Raw genomic sequence first — 26,563 nt, forward strand, 5'->3', positions numbered from 1 at the left:
GTTCAGAACGGCGCTAAAAAGGGCATTTATGGACATTTTTCACAGTTAGACCATTGTAGCATCCCCATGATCAGGTGATCAGGTGCTTGATAACTGGTTGATACTCATGAACGTTGCTGATAAGCCAAGTCAATGGGGAAGCCAGATTCACTTAACGACCGGGTTACTATCTTATCAACCACAGTGGTGCACTTAACAAGTGTGGCAAGAAAAGTTGTAAAATGGGGCAAAACTCATTTAACAAATGTCTTGCTCAACAACAGAAATTTTGGGCTCAATTGTGGTTTGTAAATTGAGGACCTGATTTAATCATCCCTTACTTAGGTGTGTGGGTCTGTGTATGGGTTAGAATCAGGGGTAGGCAACCTTGGCTCTTTTATGACTCGTGGACTTCAACTCCCAGAATTCCTGAGCCAGCCATGCTGAGGAGAAATGGAGAGGTTTCCATGCTGAGCCATGGTGGCTCAGGAATTCTGGGAGTTGAAGTCCACGAGTCATAAAAGAGCCAAGGTTGTCTCCCCCTAGGTTAGATTGATCTGGAGTTACGTAATTTGTTTTTTTAAGAAAATCGATGAGACAGGTGCCTGGATGGGAATGTTTTGTCAAATCTGAATCAAAGTAATAATGCTTTGGGAACAATTAGGTTATACAGGTAATCCTCAACTTACGACCACAATTGAGCCCAAAATTTCTGTTGCTAAGCGAGACATTTGCTAAGTGAATTTTGACCCATTTTATGACCTTTCTTGCACGATCGTTAAGTAAATCCCAGCAGTTGATAAGTTAGTAACCTGGCTGTTAAGTGAATCTGGTTTCCCCCATTGACTTTGCTTGTCAGAAGGTCGCAAAAGGGGATTGCATAACCCCGGGACACTGCGACCATCATAAATATGAACCAGTTGCCAAGCATCTGAATTTGGGTCACATGAACATGGGGATGCTGCAACGGTCATAACTGTAAAAAAAAGGGCATGTCACTTTTTCCAGTACCGTTGTAAATTGGAATGGTCACTAAATGAACTCTTATAAATCAAGGACTACCTGTATCTACTGACATTTTCTGCTTGTCCGCTGCTCCACTAAGGCTCGAATTTCTGACTTTTCAAGTCTTGCTTTCAAATGCTCCAGGTTGTTTGGGGTAAAACCGAAAACCACACACCATTTAGCATTGTCCCCTTTTACTGTCTTGAACTTTGATCTTTTTTTTCCTTTTTTTTTTTTGCAGTACTGTTTTGGTTGTATCCAAGCAGTGTAGTGCTAGGTGTGTTTACTTAAGAGCAAGTCTGCTGTGTTCAGCCAAGCCTAATTTCCAGATGAAGAGGCACCAGGCAGGTGCAGTCTAAGTTCCTGTTGAATTGTGTTTGTGTGTTGGGGGTGGGTGGGTGTTGGTGCACACATCTGCTTCCTCCCAATGGCCTGCCGGTCCATGATTTCCGTTGTCCTAGAATGCTGATCAAGATCAATCCTGCCGGCTTTCCTCCCTCTGAATCTCTCTTTTTTCTCCCCCCCCCACCCTCTCCAAGGTCTCTCACTTTCCTGTCATGGCAACGATTGTATCCGAAAAACTCAGCCACCTCTTCATCAACCTCCAGCACTTGTGCAAAATCCCTCGGATTCTGGCCGAGGCCTTGCCTGCTCCGTCCTGCACAGTGGCAGCATCCGACGTGCCCCAGCTTTTCCGGAAGCCCTACATCCAGGCCGGCTACCGACCCCTCCACCGGAGCTGGACCTTCTACTTCCTCTCCCTCTTCCAGCAGCACAACGAAGCACTCAATGTCTGGACGCATCTGCTGGCAGCTTTCATGCTGCTGGGGCGGTTCTGGCAACTCTCCCAGATGGTCGACTTTGTGGGTGACCCGCACGCCCAGCCCTTCTGCATCGTGGCCGTGTCTTCCATCATCTACTCCACCTTCAGCACCTTGGCTCATCTCTTGCAAGCCAAGTCTGAGTTCTGCCACTACACGTTCTTCTTCTTGGATTACGTAGGGGTGGCCACCTACCAGTACAGTAGCGCTTTGGTGCATTATTACTACGCCATTGAGCCAGAATGGCACGCTTGGATCTCCAGTTTCTACATTCCAGGTGCGGTGGGGCTGGCTTGGTTGTCTTGTGTTGGTTCCTGCTATGCCAAATACCGATGCCCAAACCTCTCCCCCCTGCAGGGCAGGCTCTGCCAGGAAATGCCCTCTGCAGTAGCCTATGCTTTAGACATTAGCCCTGTGCTCCATCGTATCTATACCTCCACCATCTCTGGGCAAAGCGACTTGGCTGCTACCTACCATAAGTGCCACATTTTGTGCTTCCTGGTTGCAGCCTTTTTTTTCGCCTACCCCTACCCCGAGAAGTGGTTTCCCGGGAAGTGTCACTTTGTTGGACAAGGCCACCAGATCTTCCACATGTTCCTCATACTTTGTACCTTCATCCAGCTAGAGGCAGTGCTTCTCGATTACCGGACTAGGAGGCCCATTTATTCTAAGCTGCATGGCGACCTGGCTCCTTTTTTTTCCGTCATGTGCCTTGTGCTGATGGCTTCCTGTGGCCTCACAGCCCTCTACATGACTTTCAAAGTCAAACACAAAGTCTGGCCGAAGCGGGACTGAGTAAGGGGATGCTGGCTGCTGGGGACTTAACCCATAGCTTCTTCTTTAGGTACACTTGCTGCGTTTCAACTGGGAATGTCAGTCCTGCTGTCGTTTAGGGAGCTAAATAGGATAGGTAGCTATTTGCTGGGGTCTTCCTCTCCTCCTGCACTGGAGACCTTGCTTGCAGGTTGCTCTGTCCAGGCAACTGAGATGATAAGTTGGAGGTTGCATCAGAAAGAAAGTGACCAAACTCTTTGGTGGAAAGAAATTCATGTTTTATTTCCTGGGGGATAGTACTGTAACTCTGCTGGCTCTGATTCAAAGGAGAATACGTTGTTGGTATGACTCTCAGAAGCTATGTCTTGCATCCTTCTGAATCAGAGCTGGCGGCCTTCGGGCTTTGAGTAATCCATTTGATTGTTATAAGTGTTTCCTGATCCATAAATGGGACCTTGGGCCAGAGGCATCTGTTTAGGATCCTAAGGCCAGGAACTGGTTCTGAATATCAGAACTAGATGGAACAGCCCAACATTCATCCTGGGGTTCTCTAAACTTCCTTCATTTCAGCAGCGCTTGAGAGACGATGGTAGAATGGTTACTTTCACTGCTGCCATTAAAACAGGTGCCACCCTATTGGCCATGAACCACACAGAGAGCTCCTAAATACTTCCAAATGCCTTTTGGTCTCTTCCATTTTTAAGTAGTGGAAGAGCTTCAGGAAGCAGGATTAGAGATTCCACTTAACCAGCACTTCCCCAGGAGGAGAGGACTTCCTAGCCTCCATATTTTGATTAAAATAGCTCTTGCTCTGGCTTGCACTGATTTTGTCCAGCACCTTTGCACTATGCAGTCCTAGCCCCACAATTCTGTGCCCTACTTTAGGGCACTCGTGCAGCAGTGGTGCCTTCACGGATTGCCTTCTGCAATATCCAGACAAAAGCATCCTTCCTTGTTTTGGGAAAGCATCTAGTACTTCCGCTTGCCTACCATGAGCCAGGCCCTGGGAAACCTGCCATGTGGATGTGCCTTCAGAAGAGCATCTGTCTATCCAAAACTTTGTGTGTGGGGTGATATTACTCGTGATATTTTTAGTGCTGTGGTAAGCTTGTTTGGAGAGGAGAACCTGGGTCAATGCTGCACCTCTGCAAGTCAAAGTGAGGTTTGAGAAGGGGGAAGAGATGGGTTTTGATGGCTACTGTTTTCAGAAGGAAGCCCATGCAACTATAATGGGTTGAGCTAACAGATATTAAAGCAGTGCTCCGGAGCCCCTCCCCCCACAATTATCTCTGTGTTCCTTCTATCAAATGTAATTATCTGCTCATCTACTACCCTCAAGATCTATTTGTATCTAGGCTTCATTGTCAGCTATAATCTGCCCTTTTAAAATGGCAGTGCCAAGGGTTGAGACCTGCCCTTCTCCCATGGCAAACATTTTTGATACCAACAAGCTGTAGCCCCTGCATTTGAAGACCTTTGAGATCCCTACGATTCTCAACCAGATTGCACTCTGTGTATACTAGGCATCATTTTATTTTATTTTATTCTATGAGTATATGTTCAACCTTCTTTTAAAAGCCCAGCTGTGTTTGTGGCTGTTACGGTATCATATGCCAAAGAAAACCATGCCTTTCTGATGATAGGTTCTTCCTCATCCTTTGGACCATTCCAAATTCCAATGCATGCTTACTGGTAAGTAAGTAAATAAGCTTAACACGCGTGTCACTCTGTTCACAGCTTAAGAGGAATGAGGTTGCATCCTTCTGAATCAGAGCTGGCAGCCTTCGGGCTTTGAGTAATCCATTTGATTGTTATAAGTGTTTCCTGATCCATAAATGGGACCTTGGGCCAGAGGCATCTGTTTAGGATCCTAAGGCCAGGAACTGGTTCTGAATATCAGAACTAGATGCACATGTCCTATTTTTCCCAGGAGAGTCGAAATTAAAATCCCTAAACAGAGTCAGTCGAGAAATACTTGGGGACTATGGATGGTCTGTTTATTTCAGCTGCAATCCTGCGCATACTGATAGGGACTCAGCCGTGCTCAATTCTCTGGGGCCTACTTCTGTGTAAATAAGCATGGGAGCGCATGGCTGCCTTCCCCTGAATGCAGTGGGATTTAGCTTTGTCCCAACTCGCTTTTACCTTGTTTCTGGTTGGTTGCGATCCAAATGCCAATTAGTTATATTAGCCTTCCCCAAACTCGTGGGAATGATTGATGCTGAAGTCCAACATGTGGGAATACTAGCCAAGTGACGTGTGCAGGCTGAGACATGGTGCTGACAACTTTTGCAACATCAGGCTCCACGGGTTTTCTAACAGGAATAATTTGATGTGGTTTGACCTTTGCAAAAGGCTAATATGGTTCGATATTTAGAAGTGGTCATTGCTTTGTTTCTTGCCTGCTTTGTGTCCAAAACTGAGAGTGCAGATTGCCAGAATGTGTGTGTGTGGGGGGGGGGGGGTTTATCTCCCCAACCCCATAATCTATGACTAAAAGTAAGTTTAAGGTAAAAACTCATTTTTACAAATCCTAAAGAGAAGAATCAGCTATCTGGGTCATACCCATCTGTCAAATGCCTGATCCACCTATGAGATTCCACCCCTTCCCCCGCATTTTAGGTTTATCTGTCTTCCAAAAAATGAGCCACCTCTGTTGGAGATACATTAAGCCAGTTGAAAAATTGGTTTAGCTTGGCGCGCTCGACATTCAGCAATAAGGGGCTTCGTGCTGCCTTCTCTTCCCAGAGTCCAAAGATCTGGTGACACGATCACGGAAAAGCGCGTGAGTTTCAATCTCCTTATGAATTCAGGCTTTGGGGAAAAATCAGTTGGAAAATGGGATGAGCCCATGGCAGGGAGGAGGGGGAGCCCAGAAGCTTTTGCTGTCCCTTCAGTTTTTCCCAGGCTATAAGTCTTCTCTTGACCCTTCAGCTCAATCTCCCCTCCCTATCAGAATTGTAAAGCTGCCTAGCTCAAAACATTTTGGACTGGATGATGTTTATGGATCTATACATTTGGGCCGAAATCTTTTTACCGATTGTCCTGGATGCCGAAAGATGGTTTTCAGTCACCCTGCAGATTTTTTTGTAGACAGGAAGTCTGGATACATGTGTCTGTTGATTTATGTTTTCTGGTCTCTCCTGCATTTTGTACATGTTAGTGGGCCTTGACGCCTCCACTTGTTTCTATTAAAAAAAGAGAACATTTTATAAGCCAGATATTCTAAACTTCTCTGCCTCTTTTATCCTTCACACCACCTTCATCAGTGGGGAGGGGAGGGGGTTTTGGAGCCAAATCTTGCAGTGAGGAGGGCTCCTGTGCATACTTGCAAGTCCATGTCCCATTCTGCTACAGACAGCATTCTGGGGAATCGGATTTTTCCCCCCAGTCTTTGCTGGGCTGTTTTAATGAGGGAGTGAAACATTTTGGCTACATAAAAAGATTAGTTCTTGCCACAGGGGAGAGGAGAGGGGAGGGATGGAGTTGAAAGAGACCAAAAGGATAGGAAATGAGAGGAGAGGGAAAGGGAAAGAGAAAGGAAGAGAAAGAGAGAGGAAAGGAGAAAGGGAAAGGAAAGATCTAAGCACTGGCATTTGTCATCTCCTAGAGAGGATGTGAACAGTGAACATGGGAGCTTAGGAGACGGGGTTGCATTTCAGCGTCTTCCTTCTAGTTATTTTGCTCCAACTTCAGCTGAATTAAGAATGTGGTAGAGAAAAAGAGAGGGTGGTAATAGCAAAGAAGGTGTTGTATATCATGAACAAGAGCCGTCTGTCTGAGCAGCTAGACCCGTGGTGGCGAACCTATGGCACGCGTGCCACAGGTGGCACGCAGAGCCCTCTCTGTGGGCATGCGCGCCATTGCCCCATTTCTAGGCCTTCAGCTGGGTTGTATAAAATCTTTTTGCTTTAGGCCTCTGCTGCCGTGTGCAAAAAAAAGGTTCAATCAATCAATTTCAACTTGCGGGGAAAAAAAAAGATCTCGCAAAGTTGGAATCGATTGAACTTTTTAGCCCACCCAGTCTGCCGTTACCACTGTAGCCACACCCACCCAATGGGCCATGCCCACCTGGCACCCGATGATACATAAGTGGGTTTTGGGTTGCACTCGGCCTCTAAAAGGTTCACCATCACTGAGCTAGACCCTGCAGTTTCAACCCTAACCCCTTGCAATTGGTGGTCTTTGAACTCTTACTAGGCTAAACCTGAGTCACAACAAGCTAGTTTGTGATAATGGGAGTTGTAGTAAAGCAACATAGAGAACCAAAACAAAAAACAAAAAAAACCTAACATAAAAATGCAACAACACACAATTTACCAAAAGAAATTGGGACACGTTTGTTAACTACAGAATTCTGGGGATTGTGTATGAAGACAGGCAAAATATAGGTAACATAACAGTGTTTAGGGGGAAAAAACTTTCTGTTCTGGAGATAAAGTTGTTTCATTGTCTGATTTGAAAAATAACACTGGCCGACAGATTTGGCGGCCTCTCCACAATGTTGCTGCAATGTGACCACATTGCTGAGTGTCCTTTGTAGCTTGCTCTAAATGTCGACACACAAGTTGCATGATATGTGTGTTTAAATAAACAAAAGTCACCGTCTAGTCTTCCTTAAGAGAAGCGGCTAGATGAAGATCTTAAAATACGCTGATTTCTTCTGTCTTATCCTCCTCTACATTCCTTCAGTTTTCCAGGATTCCAAATGTGGGAAGAGAGGAAAACAAGCCTCAAATCATTTAATAGACAAAAGTAAATAATCACATGCACGGCAGACAGACAGGCAATGTATGGTTTCCATTGTTCTTTTTTAAAAAAAAGGGAAGTAGGAAAACATTAAGTTCCCAGAAAGACCCAGGATGTTTTTCTCCAACTCTGCAGTTTAAGACACTTTTGGCAAGGACGGGTTTGGAAGTAGGAAATCTTATTAATGCAAAAATATGTCTACTGCTAACAGAGAATGAATCTGCCTTCTTCACTGGTGGTCTTTTGTACTTAGTTTCATCCGAGTGGGAAGTTAGAACTTGCCTTGAACTAGAAAAATATCTCCTTTCCTTGCAAATAACACAAGGTTGAACATGCAGGAGCTTGCAGCAATTGAAAGATTTCTAACTCCTTGAATTGTGGATATTTTTACATTTATTTTTATGTTACCCTGCCTTTTTTACTTTGCAAGTAACTCAAGGTGGCGAACATATACAGTACTCCTATTTTCCTCACAACAACAGCACCCTGAGCGATGAGTTAGGCCGAGAGAATAACTGGCCTAAAGTCACCTAGTTGGCTCTCATACCTAAGGCAGGACTAGAACTCACAATCTCCAGGTCTCTAGCCTGGTGCCTTAACTATTAGACCAAACTGGATTTCCTAGGGCAGTGATGGCGAAACTTTTAGAGACCAAGTGCCCAAACTGCAACCCAAAACCCACTTATGTATCGTCGGGTGCCGGGTGGGCATGGCTGCGGTGGTAACGGCAGACTGGGTGGGACTAAAAAGTTCAATCAATTCCAACTTTGCAAGATCTTTTTTTTTCTTGCAAGAAGTTAAAATTGATTGATTGAACCTTTTTTTTTGCACACGGCAGTGGAGGCCTAAAGCGAAAAATAAAACCCAGCTGAAGGCCTAGGACTGGGGCGATGGTGCGCGTGCCCACAGAGAGGGCTCTGTGTGCCACCTGTGCCACGCATGCCATAGGTTCGCCACCACGGTGCTAGGAAATGGGACCGGTGTTCTTTGCTCTTCAGTCCTGCTGATTTACCAAGGAAAATCAGCCTTGCTGTGCCGGTAGCTCTCAGGGAACCCTCTTCTCCATCCAATAGTCTTGGATTTAAACTCCCATAATCCCCAGCCCCGTTGACTAAGCATGATGGAGCTGTAGTACAGTATCTGAAGGATGCCAAGTCGGAGAAGAACTTCCAGCAAGACTGCCCAGGTCTTGGAAATCTAGAGGCCAAGGCTCTTATTCAGATGAAAGGGGCCTTTTCATTTTCCCAAAGTGATGCTTTGAGGCTTTTAAAATGTCCTCATGAGCTTTACCAGCTGCCACTGGCTGCCTGGAGCCAGAGGTCATTAGCTCAGGTCCTCTGTCCTTGCCAGGCTCCTAAACTGAACAGCCCCAAAACTATTTGGTGAAGGACTGAGATCAAGGCTGAAGGGCCTAATGTAATCCAGACTGTTTTGAGTTTCCCTGGGAAAGCCCCAGTGGCCTCTCTTCTGGCTCTTGATCTTGATGGCCCACTTAGAATATTTACACACATTCTGTGCTAGATAAGTAGGCACACCTATAAGTGCTGTACTCTGCAATGATTAAGGTTATAAACCCCACTTATCTGAGATTCCCTAATTAAAAAGAACAGAATGTTCTCATTGCAGGACAATTTTGGCGAACTTGTCTGCAAAAATTCTCTCTTCAGTTCTGGGTCTTTCTCTAGTCAATGATCCCAGGGTCACAGTGGATTAAAAGGTGATGTTTTGGGAGATCTGGAGCTGCAGACCTCATTTATGTTGGGTAGGTGCCCGGTGCTACTCACAAGCCCTTCTCCTAGAGTTCTCTGTTTTTGGCTCCAGCTGATAGATTTCAAAACAACGGTGAATGAAAGACGTCTCATTGTATACAACAGAGCAGAACATTTCTGCCTGTTGGCTGCATCAGATAAACAGGAAATAATCCCTGACTTTATTCTGTGGCTGTCCCCGCTGGAGGAGAACTTCCCCAAGGGTCTCCCCCCACCCCTTGTGTCCTTCTCCAGCACTCTGCAGACCGTCCTGTGACTCAGCATGCAAACACTTTTGATTCTGAAATAGCTTTTGACATACCAGCCACACCCTAAGATACTTCCTTCTATTTTTTTTACGCAACCTAAAACAAACAATAAAAGACATTTTTCATTCTGCAACTGTAAAGGTAAAGGTAAAGGTTCCCCCGCACATGCGTGCTAGTTGTTTCCAACTCTAGGGGCCGGTGCTCATCTCCGTTTCAAAGCCGAAGAGCCAGCGCTTGTCCGAGGACGTCTCCATGGTCATGTGGCCGGCATGACTAAACGCCAAAGGCGCACAGAAGGCTGTTACCTTCCCACCGTAGTGGTCCCTATTTTTCTACTTGCATTTTTACGTGCTTTCGAACTGCTAGGTTGGCAGAAGCTGGGACGAGTAACAGGCGCTCAATCTGTTACGCGGCACTCGGGATTCGACCCACCAAACTGCCGACCTTCTGATCGACAAGCTCAGCGTCCTAACCCACTGAGCTGTTCCTAATAAAAAAGGACGTGCTACGTTTTTCTTGCTGTTTTTGTTCCACTGAAGCCAACCTTGCTTGAGAAGCCAAGGAGATGCTCTTGACATTCTTACTGGACTGCAGAAGTCTTCCCCCTGTGCCTCTTGCACACCCACACTGAACTGAGAGAATAACTGGGAGTTCTAACCCAGAAAAAACGCTAAGGGTCCTCTGATAAGTTTGTTTGCTTTGAAGTTTTCGATTAGCCTCTGCCACAGTTTTATTTGGCAATGTTGCAAAATAAATAAAATCACCATGCCCATGGGTATACAAACTTCCAAGGAAATTAGAGTTTTCTAAAAATTAATAGATGTCACTAGATTCTGAGATCACCAGGATGGAGGGCTGATTAGGCGTTGACTTCAAGTCAGGTAAATTGTGTTGCCTTAGAATTAAACATGTCTGGTCTAATGAAGAGAAGGCCTGGGGTGACATGGTAGCAGTGTTCCAATATTTGAGGGGCTGCCACAAAAGACGGGGGGTTCAACCTAGTTTCCAAAGCTCCAGAAGGCAGAACAAGAAGCAACAGATGGAAATGAATTGAGAAGAGAACCACCCGAGAACTGAGGAGAAATTTCTTAATAGTTACCGTAGAACAATTAATCAGTGGAATAGCCCATTTCTTTCTCTAAGGATGGAAACCCCAGGGATTTTAAGCCCAAAGACCTTTGGAAGAAAAAAGTGATTGCATGGCATAATCTCATTTGGACTTATTTGAATAGGGTGCTTCTTGTTGATCTTCCAAGAGTGACACTGGATCACAGGCTGCAAAAAGATCTACAGATATTCCTAGACTTTTAACCTTTCATTTAGCAAATATCTGAAGTTACAATGGCAACGATAAGCTGATATACAGCTAGTCCTCATGCTTATGACCATCACAGCATCCCCACGATCCCACGATCAAAATCCAGGCACTTGAGCAGTTTGCAAATGATGATCACATGACCCAGAGATGCAGCAAGCATTGTAAACACATGCTGGTTGCCCAGTGCCCAAATTTTGATTGTGGGAGTGTGGGGACGATGCCACAGTCATAAGCATGAGGACTGGTTGTTTAACCAATGGTTGTAAATCAAGGACTATTTGTATTGGTCGTATACTTTTTTAATTAGTTTCTTTTAATTTTTACTGAAGTATATGATAGACAATCCCAAACCATGAATGCATAATTTTTTTAAAAAAATCAGGTCAGACCACATTCTTCCTAGGGGTGAAGGAAGCTTTCCACTAAAATTTGACATCTCTTTCACAGAAGGCCTGGTTTACAAGTTGTTTTACAAAGCTGTAAGTATCTCTGGAGTTTCTGTGTAAACATTAGCATCCCTGATGCTGGTTGTCATCATTCAGCATGCTTCTCCTGGTTTTTTAGTTGACTCATTTTGCAGCTGGTACATTGAGCCATAATCTAATCAAAACAAGCTGGTTTCACAACAGTTCTACAAGCTAGGAAAAACCTGAGCAGTCACAGAGTTATGGATGCTTTTTCTGGGTAAATGTAAAGGGGGAAAAAGAGATTTGGGCATGTTAAAGAGTAACAGGAGAATTCAAAGAGGGATGTTCTGGAGCACATAATGGGATTTAATAAATGGACTTCTTGCAAGAACCAAGATGAATGTGAATTTTCCTCGTACCACGCCAGCAGACCTTTTGAAAATGCCTTCCATTAAAATTAAAAAACAGGAGGGGAAAGGACTACATTGGCGTCAAGCCACTGCAATTAGTGGAAGAAGGGAGCAAACTTCCTACAATCTGGAAGATAAAAACAAGATTATTTGTACAGATTTCTCTGGACCTGTTGGAAAAGCTGTGCCGTCCCCAGTAGGTTTGTACTAAAATATGTTATTTTCCTGCAATTTCTCCAGGAAAATAACATACCTTGTGGATTGTCATTCTTTACTATGTAGTCTGGGCAAACCAGTCTCCTTCTAATTCAATGCAATTCTGTACATTAAAGTCAAATTTACTCTGTGAGATGAGCTGTCTGTAAATTTGATAGACATAAAAATATACTATGAAGAATTTTTTTCACCCAGACATTTTTAAAGCTTTTTTTTTAATGACTGGAAAAACACACTTGTAGAACGCCAGCTACATTTTTGTCTGCTGATTAGTTGAAAAATGCAAAATCAGAATCATTCATAATCAAATGAGAACCAAATAACTTTCTTCCCCTTCTTTGCCCCCTTCTTATCTGATCATCTTCTGACACATTAGGCTTGTAAGGGGAAGCATTTCTTTGGTTTCGCCTCTGCTTCTTCGGAAATAGGATCCTTCGTGGAGGATATATGACACCATTGTTCAGAAAGGTTTGTGCCACATGCCAGCCACAAGAGGTTTATTGTGATCCCTTACCTCTGGCATTTCGGGTTCATGTGCAGATAAATTATGTGAGCTTCTCCTGTCTGCCACCTGGAAGGCTATAACGTGGCCAGAAAGTTTACTCCGAATAGCTGGTTCACACATAGTTACATAGCAATAGCACTTACACTTTAATAACAATAACAATAATAGTGGTGGTAGTAGTAGTAGTAGTAGAAAGTTGGAAGGGACCTTGGAGATCATCTAGTCCAATCCCCTGCTCAGGCAGGAAACCCTATACCATTTCAGATGGGGCTGCAAGTTTTCCAGCTGTGTTTTAGCCCATGAGATCACCCAGAGGTTTGGAAATTGCAGAGGGACCGATTCCTATTACAATTAGTCACCTTTTGATTGTGTTCTTTCTGATTCCCCAGTGATTTCCCCAATGATTGCACTCAGTGTAATCAACAGACTTACAAACAACATGATTTGCTAACTCATTCCAGAAAGTCTGGGTGTTTTATTGTCTTTCACCACTAATTGCTCCTAAGGATAATATACTGCCCCACAGTGCTTTGCAGCTGCTGTCTGGGAGGTTTACAATGTCAGTATTATTTGCACGGTGCCCCCAACGATCTGGGTCCTCATTTTACTGACCTCGGAAGGACGGAAGGCTGAGTCAACCTTAAACCAGTCAGGCTGTGGGCAAGAGTTTGCCTTTAATACAGATAGTCCTCAACTTACGACCACAATTGACCCCCAAATTTCTGTTGCTAAGTTAAGTGAATTTTATCCCATTTTATGACTCACTTAACAGATTTCTCAATTAGCAACATAAATTTGGGGCTCAGTTGTGGTTGTAAGTTAAGGACTGCCTGTTCTTTCTCCCAACTGGAAAAAAAGAAATCTTTTTTGGCCAAAACTGAAGTCTGAGAAGCCTGTCTTACATGCAGGGCTTTTTTTGTCATAGAACGCCCAGAACGGAGTTCCGGCACCATTTTTGGATGGAACCTTGTAGGGTAGGCAAGGCGGGTTGTATGACATGTGTGAGTTCCGGCACCTTTTTCTTTTACAAAAGAAGCACTGCTTACATGTAACTCAATCAGCACACCCACAACTTTCCTTTTGCGGTCTACTTTGCCCTGCTGTCCTCTTAGCAAACCCTCTGTCCGTGAGCCACCTCTATCTATCTTGGCCTGGGAGCGAACACAGAGGATTCAAGGCCAAATTATCTGCATTAATGAAAGGTCACTGCGTATCCTCTGTAGCAAACAACTGTATACAGTAGTTAAACTTCAGTGAAATACCAACACAATTAGATCACTCAGATTCACTCAGCAGCTTCGGCAAAGTGAAGAAGAAAACAAGGAAAGAAATTTTCTGCCTGACAAGTTATAAGCCTCAAGAAAGTAGCAAATATTCCTGATCTTTGCAAAATCCTACAGTGTACAATGAGATCTTGTAAAGATTGATCCTTTGATTCTTTGGAGAGCTGGCAGTAAAAAAAAGAAAAAAAGAAGTAAAGCCAAATTTTAGCTTTGTGGGAGGCATATATTCTGAGATGCCTAAAAATGGATTTTAAATTTTCTCTACAGTAGTGCTAACACTTTTAATCCTTTTGAATGCAAGAAATTATGTAAAGGGGATGAGACGGCCAGCAGAATAATCCTCCCAAATTGAACAGAATGGAACTGAATTTGTTATGCAGGAAAAGAAAGACTGAGTTTGGAATCATAGAATCATAGCACTGGAAGATACCTGGAGGTCATCTAGTCCAACCCCTTGCCCAAGGCAGAAGTCATTATTTCATCCTGGACAGATGGTTGTCTAATCTTTTCTTAAAAACCTCCAGGGATGGAGCAACCACAATTCTGGTAGGTCAGCTGTTCCTTTGATTAATTGTTCTTAAATCTGAGTGGGGATGCAGAGAGGAAAAATACAGAAAAAAATTCCACCAAAGGGTGGGGCAGCAGCTCTGAATGCTTTGGGCCACTCCATCCCACACACCTTTTTCGGGCTTTCCAGGGCGTGAACTGATAGACACAACGATAGGAGAACAAAAACAGGCACCTGCAGAGTCAGAAATATGAAGACATCAGGTTGCTGCAGGGGATCCAGAACATCAAGACGGTAGCCACACACTCAGGCAATTGAAGACCTGCCCTTTCTGCATGCATCTTGATTAAGTTCAGACCTTCAAGGGGGGGAGGGGAGAGAGAGAGAGAGAGAGAGAGAGCACTTTGGGTAGTTCCTGGGAAAGAAGTGCAAAAACACACAGACACACCCCATAAATTCAACACATTCCTCACTTGCATAGAAGAAACTGAGCAATCAAAGGGTAGGAAAGAAGTCTTGAAGTTCTGCTTTGCTTTGATCATAATCATAGTAGTAAAGTTGGAGGGGACCTTGGAGGTCATCTAGTCCAACCCCCTGCTCAGGCAGGAAACCCTATACCATTTCAGACAAATGGCTGTCCAGTCTCTTCTTAAAAACCTCCAGTGTTGGAGCATTCACCACTTCTGGAGGCAGCTTGTTCCACTGGTTAATTGTTCCAACTGTCAGGAAGTTTCTCCTTAGTTCTAGGTTGCTTCTCTCCTTGATTAGTTTCTACCCGTTGCTTCTCTCCTGCCTTTGGGCGCTTTGGAGAATAGCTTGACTCCCTCTTCTTTGTGGCAGCCTCTGAGATATTGGAAGACTGCTATCATGTTACCCCTCGTCCATCTCTTTCCCTATTTTTTGTTTTTCTTACAGAGCAGTGGGAACCCATGGACCAAATGTGACCTTTAAGATTTCCTTTGATGGCAGCCAGGCTCCCTTCTCCCCCTTTATCTCTTCCAATCCGATTTGAATGACCTGTATCTACTGCAAAGCCAACTCCAGACTCAGCTTTATTTACCAGAACCTTATGAGGCCACAGGAGTACCCTTAGATAGCTTACCATATCTGAGTGTTTCTCAACCTTGGCAATTGGAAGCTGTGTAGACTTCAATTCCCAGAATGGGCTAGCTAGGGAATTCTGGGAGTTGAAGTTTACACAGTTTCAAGTCGCCAAGGTTGAGAAACACTGCCATATCTGGATGATGCCCTGAATAGCTTCACTTCAACTCTGTTTGCTGCCATTGTGTAATGGCCAAAATTATTGCAGCCTTCATATTAGTAGTATTCTTTACAGTCATTGACTGCAGCCCAGTCTTTGCTGGAAATTTGCATAAATCTTAGGGATGAAAAAGATGTTTATCATCTTTTTTTGTTTTATTTTTATTTATTTTATTTCATCCACACCCAAGCAAAGGTGATTGACCTTAGGAAAATGTTAGAAAATGTAGGATGGATGGATGCAGATTGATGAAAGATGATAGATAAGTGACAGATCTACCATGGATGTTTATAGCAAACTTATGCAGCTATTTCTAGGAAGAAGTCCTATTTGGACTTAACCTCTCCATTAATATTGGAACTATAAGTAATCCTCAAATTATGTCCACAACTAAGCTGAAAATTTCTGTTGCTAAGCAAGGCAGTAGTTCAGTCAGTTGCACCCCATTTTAGGACCTTTTTGCCACAGTTGTTAAGTGAATTACTGCAGTGTTAAATGAATCATATGGCCATTAAGCAAATCTGGCTTCTCCCAATGACTTTGCTTGTCAGAAGTCAGCTGGGAAGGTTATAAATGGTTATCACATGGCCCAGGACCGTGCAACTGTCATAAATGCATCCCAGTTGCCAAGTGCCCGAATTTTGATCACATGACCACAGGGAGACTACTACAGTTGTAAGTGTGAAAAACCAATCATAAGTCACTTTTTTCACTGCAGTTATAACTTCAGTCAGTAAACAAACAGTTGCAAGTCAAGGATTACCCATATAAAACTGCAGCTTTAGCACTGGAAGAGAGAGCTGGGTGTGTATACATTGATGCCATTTTAAAAAATACATTTAATTAAAAGAAATGAGTAAAATATTTCAAAAACAAAGACAACATAGCATAAATGTGGAGTAGGATAAATAAACCAGCCCACTTCATGAAATATGCAGAGAACAGAAATAACACACGACTACATCCAGTGTCATGGGTATAGATTAGGTATGTAATGAAGAGGAGGAGGAGGGGTGACAGGATAGCCATGTTCCAATATCTCAGGGGCTGCCACAAAGAAGAGGGAGTCAAGTTATTCTCCAAGGCACCTGAAGGCAGGACAAGAAGCAACGGATGGAAACTGATCAAGGAGAGAAGCAACCTAGAACTAAGGAGAAACTTCCTGACAGTTAGAACAATTAACCAGTGGAACAACCTGCCTCCAGAAGTGGTGAATGCTCCAACACTGGAAGTTTTTAAGAAGAGACTGGACAGCCAGGGTTTCCTGCCTGAGCAGGGGTTGGACTAGATGACCTCCAACGCCCCTTCCAACATCATCATTATCATCAACATCGTCATTATTGTTATAATAGATAAAGCAGAGGAAGAAGGCAAGGAGGGTGAGGGACCCTCTTGAATGCTCAAAGAGGAAACTCCAATACCAGATGCGTTCATACAACTTGCTTAACCAGGGTACCGAACCAATTCATTTCCTCGAGTCTGAACCATAGCCGAACTGAACACCTCAAAACAACCCGCGTCAGAACTACTGTAAGTCCGGAGTTAAAATTCGCAGCGCGGCATCTGGTGTGAACCCAAGCACCCTGTGTGCAGAACAGGGACGGGCTAGTCACTTGGGAGATCGCTGGAAAATGACGGTGCTGGCAGGGAGAACATCCTGCAGCTAATCCCCGTCACGAAGGAAGCCCATTCCTAGACGAACGCGTGGAATTGTTTCGAGGGTTTGGTTTGATTTCATGCAAGGGCATCTCTGCCGGGTTTTTGCATCGGATGCCGTTAACCGTTGCAACAGAGCAGAGCAACAAGGGCAAAGCAACCAGTTGCCAAGACCTGTCCCTGGCACAGGATCCGGCGCTGACACAGAACATCAGCGCAAGCTAATCAAGGAGAGAAGCAACCTAGAGCTAACAAGAAATTTCCTGACAGTTAGAACCAGGGGTCTTCAAACTCGGCCCTTTTATGACTTGTGGACTTCAACTCCCAGAATTCCTCAGCCAGGCATGCTGGCTGAGGAATTCTGGGAGTTGAAGTCCACAAGTCATAAAAGGGCTGAGTTTGAAGACCCCTGAATTAACCAGTGGAACCACCTGCCTCCAGAAGTGGTGAATGCTCCAACACTGAAAGTTTTTAAGAAGAGACTGGACAGCCACTTGTCTGAAATGCTATAGGGTTTCCTGCCTGAGCAGGGGGTTGGACTAGATGACCTCCAAGGTCCCTTCCAATTCTATTCTATTCTATTCTATTCTATTCTATTCTATTCTATTCTATTCTATTCTATTCTATTCTATTCTATTCTATTCTATTCTATTCTATTCTTCTGTGCAAGCGATTCCCGCTTTGAAGGCAGCGCACGCGCAAACGGGAACTGAACGGGATGGGCTCTTCTCCAGGCCGGCTCCGCCCCTGATTGATAACCGCCCCGAGAAAGCCAAGAAGGGGGCGTGGGGAATCGGCGACTGCTCCTCCCATTGGGCAGTTTATAACTAGAAGGAGGGGCCAGGACGGCGGGAAATACGGAACTGGAACCCGGAAGCCTCTTTGTAGAGTTCCCGGAACTTGAGAGCCGAGTCCGTTTTGCCTTACCTGGAGGAAAAGGAGGCCGGTAAGGGGCCGCTAAGCCCGCAAGCCCTTCGTTTCAATGCAGAGCGCTGTTAATAAGAGCTGTAAGGGACTACTCGTAGGAGTACGCATGAAGGTGAAGAGCGTTTGCACGCGGCGCTGGGTGACTTCGGACCACGTGGAGTTGAGAGTTGCTGTCTTGAGAACGCGACCGCGGGTTCCCCACCCAACCACGCAGGGTCCCTTTGGACGGGGAGGCGGCCTGTCTCTCCTTTCCTGATGTGGGGTGTGTATAAACAGGGGAAAGCAAGCTTGTTTTTTTTATTGAAAAGTTTTACAATACATTTTTGAATACAGAAAGCCCCCCCCTCCCCTCTCCCCAACCCTCCCCTCCCCCCTCCCCGACTTCCCAGAGCTGAATACAGGGTATAATAATACAAACAAGCATAATCTAAAATAAGCTAACAACAATAATAAAACATTAAATTCTATCAAAGTAAAATTATTATTATTATTATTATTATTATTATTATTATTATTATTATTATTATTATTATTATTATTATTATTATTATTATTATTATTATTATTACACTTTAACTCTCCATAGTCAAAATATTAATAAAATAACTACTAACTACTTATATGTCATAAAACTCCGCTGCTTATTCAAATGCTAAATGATACTTTTTAGTCCCATATTTATTCTGAATATATTCAATCCATCTTCTCCATTCCACAATGTATCTCTGTTGGGATTGATCTTTCAAATATGCTGAAATCTTTGCCATTTCCGGGCAAGCAAGCTTGTTTTGAGCTGCTGTCCAAAGCGGAGCAGTTGGGGCCTGGTTGGTGTTTGGGTGGGAGACCACCAAGAGATTCTGGGGCTGTGGAGTATTTGGAGCGTTGAAAAACGAAGAAGGTGCTAGATTGCTGCCAGGTAAAGTATGATTGGCCCTGTCAGTACTGTCATTTGGAATTGAGCAGGGTGCCACGGAGTCTTGACCTTTTAGTCGTTTGAGTGCCTGGAGTATCCTTTCCATGAGTCTTTCTATCCTATTTTGAGAAGAAATTAAAATTGTTTGTAGTATGTTTGACTGGGGAATTCTGGGAACCTACACATCTTAAAAGTTGTCAAGGTTGAGAAACATTGGTATATGGAACATAAATCCCCATCAGCATAGGCCCCTTTACTCTCCCACCTCTGATGGACCGTTTCTGACAGCCAGAATTCTTGGTTTTCCCCATCCTCCCAAGTACTGGGTGAGACCATAGGATAAAGCCTTCTGCAATGAACAACTGCTGACTGGACTATGATAGTTGGCTTCAGTCTATTAAGTTATTCTGTTCTTTGGCTATGGATGTTACTGGTATTTTATTTTTAGTTCTGTTTTTGTGATGCTTATATACAATTGTAAATTGCTGAAAGAGTACAGTAGTGCTTTAAAAGATCAAAATGAGTACAAGGGCTTGTTGAGGAATGATGTGTGCAAATGTTCCAGAATTTTGCAAGTCCTATAACTTGCACTCATTTTAAAGCAGGATCGGGCGATTGAAGAATGTAGACTGTTGGACTAAGACCAGAGAGAGATGGGTTCAAATCCTCATTCCATCATAATAATGTAATAATATACTTAATGTAATGCCTAACCTAATTTTTGGGAATTTGAAGTGCAAATATATTGGATCTGGAAAAATGTGAAAGCAATCTAAGTAAAACAATAGATTATTAATCTGGCTTCACAAGGCTCAATCATATCAGTTACATGTATAATAGATGTATTGCTACATCATACTCGCCTTTAGTTTTAATTAGGATTTTTAAATGGAATTTTTGTGTGCAAATCAAGTCAGTCTTGATTACTTTATGGTTAGATATATCTGCAAATGGGTGAGTTAATTTGATGAACAAATGATTTGGTAGCAAAGTTGTGCAAAGGTAGCCTTAATATGAGATGAGAACACTCAAAGCCTACGAGGCATTTGCAATTACAAATTGGTTAATATTCCTGGACATTTCAGCACTACAAACTTTAGTCACTTGGGTTTGTTCCATTTGCACTCTGATTTTTTGCTCATAACATCCTTCCAAGCTTCGATACTTTAGGATATGTTTTGAAGCATTGCCTAATTTGCATCTTCTCTGTTTTCATGCTGAAGGATATTTATTTCATGTAATCTGAAGGCAGAAAATGAAGAGGAAAGGCAGAAGCTTTACTGAGAAGCAGCAGGACTCTTGTGACGTGTGGCTGGATCCTTCAGCACTCAAAAGACGCAAGGTGGTGGCAATTTTTATTTTAATTCCATTTATATCCCGCCCTTCTCCGAAGACTCAGGGCGGCTTACAAGCTTAGCAGTAGCCTTCATTCTATGTATATGCCTGCTTATTAGGGCTTTCCCACCCCCCACCCCCAAGCGGCATTATTACAAAGTCAGCTTAATTGCCCCCAACAATCTGGGTCCTCATTTTACCTACCTCGGAAGGATGGAAGGCTGAGTCAACCATGAGCCTGGTGGGATGCGAACCTGCACTAATTGCAGGCAGCTGGTGTTACTTAAGGAGGCATTAGCCCACTGCTCCACCAAGGCTCTTTATTTATACCCCACCTTTTTTCCCATAAATAATTCAAGGTGGTGAATATACACTTCTCCCTCTTCCTATTTTCCCCATAATAACTCAGTGAGGTGTGTTGGATTGGGCCAGAGGCAACCAGCCTGCTTTCATCTCTCAGGGCAGACTAGATTGCTTGCCCTCATGGTGATTGGCCCCAAATCATCCAGATGGCTTTCATGCCTAAGGTGGAACTAGAACTCACCATCTCCTGGTGATTGGCCCAAAATCATCCAGCCAGTTGCAATGCCTAAGGTGAGACTAGAACTCACTGCATCCTGATTTTTAGCCTGTGCATTAACCACTAAACCAAACTGGCTCTAGTGCTGTAAGGTAGTTTATTTTTATACATTGTTAAAGCTGAACAGCAATATAACATGAGATATTTCATTGTGCAGGTAATCTGAAACCTATCGTCTTTCCAAACCCTCAGACACAGGAGCCCTTTAAGTTTAAGTTTAAGTTTTATTTAATTTGTATACCGCCCTTCTCCTTGGTAGGGACTCAGGGCGGTTCACAGGGCATATATAAAAAAGACAATACAAAAATTAAAAAAGATTAAACCCATGCCCAATTAAAACAGTAATACAAATCTAAAACAACAAATTAAAACCCATAATCCCCCGTCAGGCCAGACCAGCCATTTCAAATAGGTGGGTCTTCAGGCCACGACGGAAAGTTCGGAGGTCTGATGCCGTCCGGAGCTCTACCGGCAGTTGGTTCCATAATGCCGGAGCGCCCACAGAGAAGGCCCTCCCCCTGGGGGCCACCAGTCGGCATTCCTTGACTGGCGGCACCCTGAGGAGGCCCTCTCTGTGGGAACGCACAGGGCGGAGGGGAGTTGATGCCGGCAGCAGGTGGTCCCTGAGGTATCCCGGACCCATGCCATGTAGGGACTTAAAGATCGTAACCAAAACCTTGAACCTCACCCGAAAGACAACTGGTAACCAATGCAGCTCGCGGAGCAAAGGTGTAACATGGGAGTACCGGGAAACTCCCAAGACAACTCTCGCGGCCGCATTCTGTACCAGTTGGAGCCTCCGAGTGGTCTTCAAGGGAAGCCCCATGTAGAGAGCATTACAGTAGTCAAGGCGAGAGGTCACGAGCGCATGAGTGACCGTACACAGGGCATCCCGGTTCAGATAGGGCCGCAACTGGCGCACCAGGCGAACCTGGGCGAAAGCCCCCCTAGTCACGGCCACTATATGATCTTCCAAGGTAAGCCGTGAATCTAGGAGGACTCCCAAGTTGCGAGCCCTATCCACGGGGGGTAAGAGCTCACCCCCCATAGAAAGAGATGGAACATTTTGAATGTCCCGGGATGCCGGAATGTACAGCCACTCAGTCTTGTCAGGGTTGAGTTGAAGTCTGTTCCTCCCCATCCAGACCCGAACCGCCTCCAGGCAACGGGACATCACAGCGAGGGCATCACTGGGGTGGTTTGGGGTCGAAAAGAAAAGTTGGGTATCATCAGCATATTGATGATACCCAACTCCAAAACCACGAATGATCTCACCCAGCGGTTTCATGTAGATGTTGAACAGGAGAGGCGAGAGAACCGACCCCTGAGGAACTCCACAAACGAGAGACCTAGGGGCCGATCTCTGCCCCCCTGCCAACACCGACTGCGAGCGTCCCAGGAGATAGGAGGAGAACCACTGAAGAACTGTGCCTCCCACTCCCAATCCCCTGAGACGCCGCAGCAGGATACCATGGTCGATGGTATCGAAAGCCGCCGAGAGGTCTAATAGGACTAGGACAGAGGAATATCCCCTATCCCGAGCCCTCCAGAGATCATTCACCAGAGCGACCAATGCCGTCTCCGTGCTGTACCCGGGCCTGAAACCCGATTGGTAGGGGTCCAGATAATCCGCTTCATCCAGGACCAGAGGGAGCTGATGCGCCACCACACTCTCGACAACCTTCGCAAGAAAGCGAAGGTTGGAGACTGGACGAAAGTTGTTCAAAACAGCTGGGTCGAAGGCAGGCTTCTTGAGGAGAGGTCTCACCACCGCCTCCTTCAAGACGGTGGGGAAATAACCCTCACTCAAAGAAGCAGATATAACCGCCTGGAGCCAGCCTCGTGTCCTCTCCCTAGCTGCATAAACCAGCCAGGAAGGGCACGGGTCCAACAAACATGTGGAGGAGCTCAGCCTCCCCATAATCCTGTCCACTTCATCAGGGGTCACAGAATCAAACTCTTCCCAGGTAACATTGGCAAGACCGCCCGTGTCCTGATCGCCTGACTCTGCCCAGCTGGAGTCCAAACCGGTCCGAATCCGAGCGATTTTATCCGACAGATGTTGGCTAAATTCCTCGGCACGACCCTGCAAGGGATCCTCCCTCACCTCCTGATTAAGAAGTGAGCGAGTCACCCTAAACAAGGCGGCCGGGCGATTATCTGCGGACGCGATGAGGGTGGAGAAGTAATTGCACCTCGCCACCCTCATCGCTGCGAGATAAGACCTAATGTAGGTTCTTAACCGCAACCGGTCGGGTTCGGATCGGCTAGACCTCCAGCAGCTCTCTAGGCCCCGTTTCCGACGCTTCATCTCCCGGAGCTCCGCGGAAAACCATGGAGCTCGCTGGGATCTGCGCCGGGTCAGGGGCCGCAAGGGTACAACCCGGTCAAGTGCCTCAGTGGCTGCCCTTTCCCAGGCTTCCACTAAGGCATCCGCCGAGCTGTGAGCAGTGGAGGCAGGTGGGGACCCCAGCGCCGCTTGGAATCTATCAGGATCCATTAAGCGTCTGGGGCGGTACCATCTAATTGGCTCCGTGCCCCCACGGCGGGGGGTGGCAAAACGGAAGACCAGCCGCAGGAGATGATGATCGGTCCATGACAGGGGCATAATAAATGGAGAGCCCCCACCTAGATCATCCAACCACCGTCTAGATAAAAAAATCAGGTCAAGGGTGTGGCCTCCCTCATGAGTTGGCTCTGAAATTACTTGCGTCAGGTCCATGGCCGCCATGGAAGCCATGAACTCCCGAGCTAGCTCCGATGAACCTCCCAGGGATGGTAGATTGAAGTCTCCCAAAGCTATAAGTTTGGGAAACTCAACCACCAAGCCCGAGAGGATATCGAGCAGCTCGGGCAGGGCTGCCGCTGTGTGACTGGGCGAAATGTACACCAGCAGCAAGCCCAGCTGCGCCCCAGGACCAAATCTCATAAAGAGAGACTCACACCCGACTATCTGAGAAACGGTGGCCTCCCGCGGACATAAGGTCTCCCTAGTGGTAACCGCCACTCCCCCACCCCTACCATGAGCTCGTGGCCGGTGTAGCACCCGGAAGCCTGGTGGGCAGAGGTCAACCAAAGGGACCCCGCCCTCTGGGCCCAACCAAGTCTCCGTGATGCAAGCCAGGTCCGCATGCTCACCCTCAACTAAATCCCTAACGAGGGGAGCTTTATTAACCACGGACCTGGCATTCAGGTACACCAGCCGGAGCTCAGGAGGCTGCACATCCTTGCTCCCGGGATCTCGGGGAAGAAGCAGAGGGTCGGAGCGCCTCACCACTTGCAAATAGCGGGGACGGCCCTCCCGGTAGCGATACGGCCCCCTGTCTATCCGCCTGCTGCCATTCCCCGTCGTGGGAATTGATAATCCCACGACCCGCTCATGAGCCCCGGCGACAACGTCACCCCGTTCTCCCCCCGTGCTATCAGACCCAAGGCTGGTCTGAACCATGGTAGATCGGCCACCCCCCATAGCCAAACAACCGGTATCTCCCACCCCACTCCCTAGCCCTATAAAAAATTTGGATAAAAAAATAATCAGAGGCTTTCTAGATTTACATGAACAGCCCCTGCCCCTGCCCAGCCTGGTTCATACAAACTAAGCCATGATGGTTTGCTTGGGGGTTAATGTATTGGGTGAACTTACCTGACTGATACTATGATGTATAATTTAGCATAAACTGAGTATGAAACCAGATCATTGTGATTTCATTTTTAATGTAGGCCAGTGTGCTCATAGTAAAAAATGACACTAAAGGTTATCTCATCAATGTTGGTTAAGCTAACCATAATTTAGGATGTACAAGCTTAGCCAGTATCTTCCCTGGAATACTGTAGCAAACAAGAAATCTGAGATGAACAGGTTGGCAAGCACCTACAAAGTCCACAATTAAGTCTAGATCAGACATATTATTAATATTACCTTAGTTCAATTTTGCTGAGAATGGCAGCTTAGAACCTCTGGAAAGATGCCTTGAAGTCACATCTAACATAGTATTAAGTACCAGTATTATGGTGCCATGCAGGTAGTCCGATTGGTTGCTTAGCAACCATTTGAAATTGTGATGGGCCTACCTGGGAGATACTTATGACCCAGATTGGGGGAAAGGGAGCTGTGGTCACATGACTGCACTTCAAAGGTTCATTAGCCAGACTGCATTTACAACTCTTGGCAACATCCCATGGTCAAATGACTACATTTTATGACAGTTTTACTGAAAACTGGCAATTCTTTTCAGCAAAACCATGCTCGTAGCAAACGACTGGTTTGCTTAACAGCCGTGATTTGTTTAACAAAGGCTGCAAAAAAGGTAGTGAAATTAGATCAGTCACGCAACTGACTCACTTTACGACCATCGTGAGTTATGACCATGCTGGGCAGGCTCCATTATGGTCATAACATGAGGACTACCTGTAGATGAAAAAACATCAGGTTATTTTAATTACTGGTCACACATTGCAAAAAAAAAATGCTGGGAGGAAGGTTAGTCATAGGGTGATGGCGGTTTTAAAAAGAAGATATGATTGCCCCAGGAAGGTTTTCTGATTAGGAACACTCCTGCCAATAGAGGAAATCATACTGTGATTATTTGTTGCAGGTTCTGCTTGCAGATGTTGTTCAAATTGGTTTTATATGAGTAAATTACTATTAATGTAGGGTTTGGGATTAAGTAGTGTATGCAATATGCTAAAAGTAATGCACAAGGACAGTTTCTCTTAATTCTGTATTTTGTTCCATTTAGAATGTTGCCACTAAGTCAGCCTTAACTCTCCTGGGCCAGTACCCTCGTTCTGCTTCAGTAAACGGGCCTCATCCAGGCACTAAACAAACCATTATTTCTACTTTCTTCACTGCTCAGAAAGCAGGTACAGTCTATTTTTTTCCCCCAGCGGGAACAATTGTAAGATACTCATGACATGGGAAGAGAATTGTCTTTGGAGAAATACCGTATATACTTGAGTATAAGCCGACTCGAGTATAAGCCGAGACCCCCAATTTCACCCCCAAAAACTGGAAAAAGTTATTGACTCGAGTATAAGCCGATCCGCCGTTCTGCAAGCCTCTGCCGCCAGCAGAGGCTCGATCCGCCATTTTGCAAGCCTGAATACACAGGAATACCCTGTGTGGCCGCGGCTCGTCGGCAGGTCTCCGTTCCTCCTGCCGACCTTTGGGGAGGTTTGGGCGCCTCCCCAAACGTCGGCAGGTCTCCGTTCCTCCTGCCGACCTTTGGGGAGGTTTGGGCGCCTCCCCAAACCTCCCCAAACCTCGGCAGGTCTCCGTTCCTCCTGCCGACCTTTGGGGAGGTTTGGGCGCCTCCCCAAACCTCCCCAAACCTCTGCAGGTCTCCGTTCCTCCGCGCAGACCTGCCGACCTTTGGGGAGGTTTGGGCGCCTCCCCAAACCTCCCCAAACCTCGGCAGGTCTCCGTTCCTCCTGCCGACCTTTGGGGAGGTTTGGGCGCCTCCCCAAACCTCCCCAAACCTCGGCAGGTCTCCGTTCTTCCTGCCGACCTTTGGGGAGGTTTGGGCGCCTCCCCAAACCTCGGCAGGTCTCCGTTCCTCCGCGCAGACCTGCCGACCTTTGGGGAGGTTTGGGCGCCTCCCCAAACCTCGGCAGGTCTCCGTTCCTGTTTGGGGAGGTTTGGGCGCCTCCCCAAACCTCCCCAAACCTCGGCAGGTCTCCGTTCCTCCGCGCAGACCTGCCGACGTTTGGGGAGGTTTGGGGAGGCGCCCAAACCTCCCCAAAGGTCGGCAGGAAGAACGGAGACCTGCCGAGGTTTGGGGAGGTTTGGGGAGGCGCCCAAACCTCCCCAAAGGTCGGCAGGAGGAACGGAGACCTGCCGAGGTTTGGGGACGTTTGGGGAGGCGCCCAAACCTCCCCAAAGGTCGGCAGGTCTGCGCGG

General features: G+C 45.8%; 1 protein-coding gene across 8 annotated transcripts in view; it reads left to right on the forward strand.

Annotated features, from left to right (window-relative positions):
- Positions 1–26,563, forward strand: part of LOC308672245 (membrane progestin receptor alpha-like) — a 45,566-nt gene that overhangs the window by 12,364 nt on the left and 6,639 nt on the right. For 4 of the 8 annotated variants that reach the window (XM_081334988.1, XM_081334986.1, XM_081334987.1 and 1 more), the window contains exon 2: positions 1,524–5,798. In XM_081334988.1, coding sequence (XP_081191114.1) covers positions 1,542–2,600 — 1,059 coding nt within the window. In that variant the 5' untranslated portion in view covers positions 1,524–1,541 and the 3' untranslated portion in view covers positions 2,601–5,798. Of the gene's footprint in view, positions 1–689; positions 5,799–18,511; positions 19,435–19,972; positions 20,092–25,403; positions 25,528–26,563 lie in introns of those variants that run through there. The other 4 variants (XM_081334981.1, XM_081334982.1, XM_081334985.1 and 1 more) reach the window with 4 other exon arrangements.

Source organism: Vipera berus (assembly GCF_964194415.1).
Source record: "Vipera berus genome assembly, chromosome: 9".
Lineage (NCBI taxonomy): Eukaryota > Metazoa > Chordata > Lepidosauria > Squamata > Viperidae > Vipera > Vipera berus.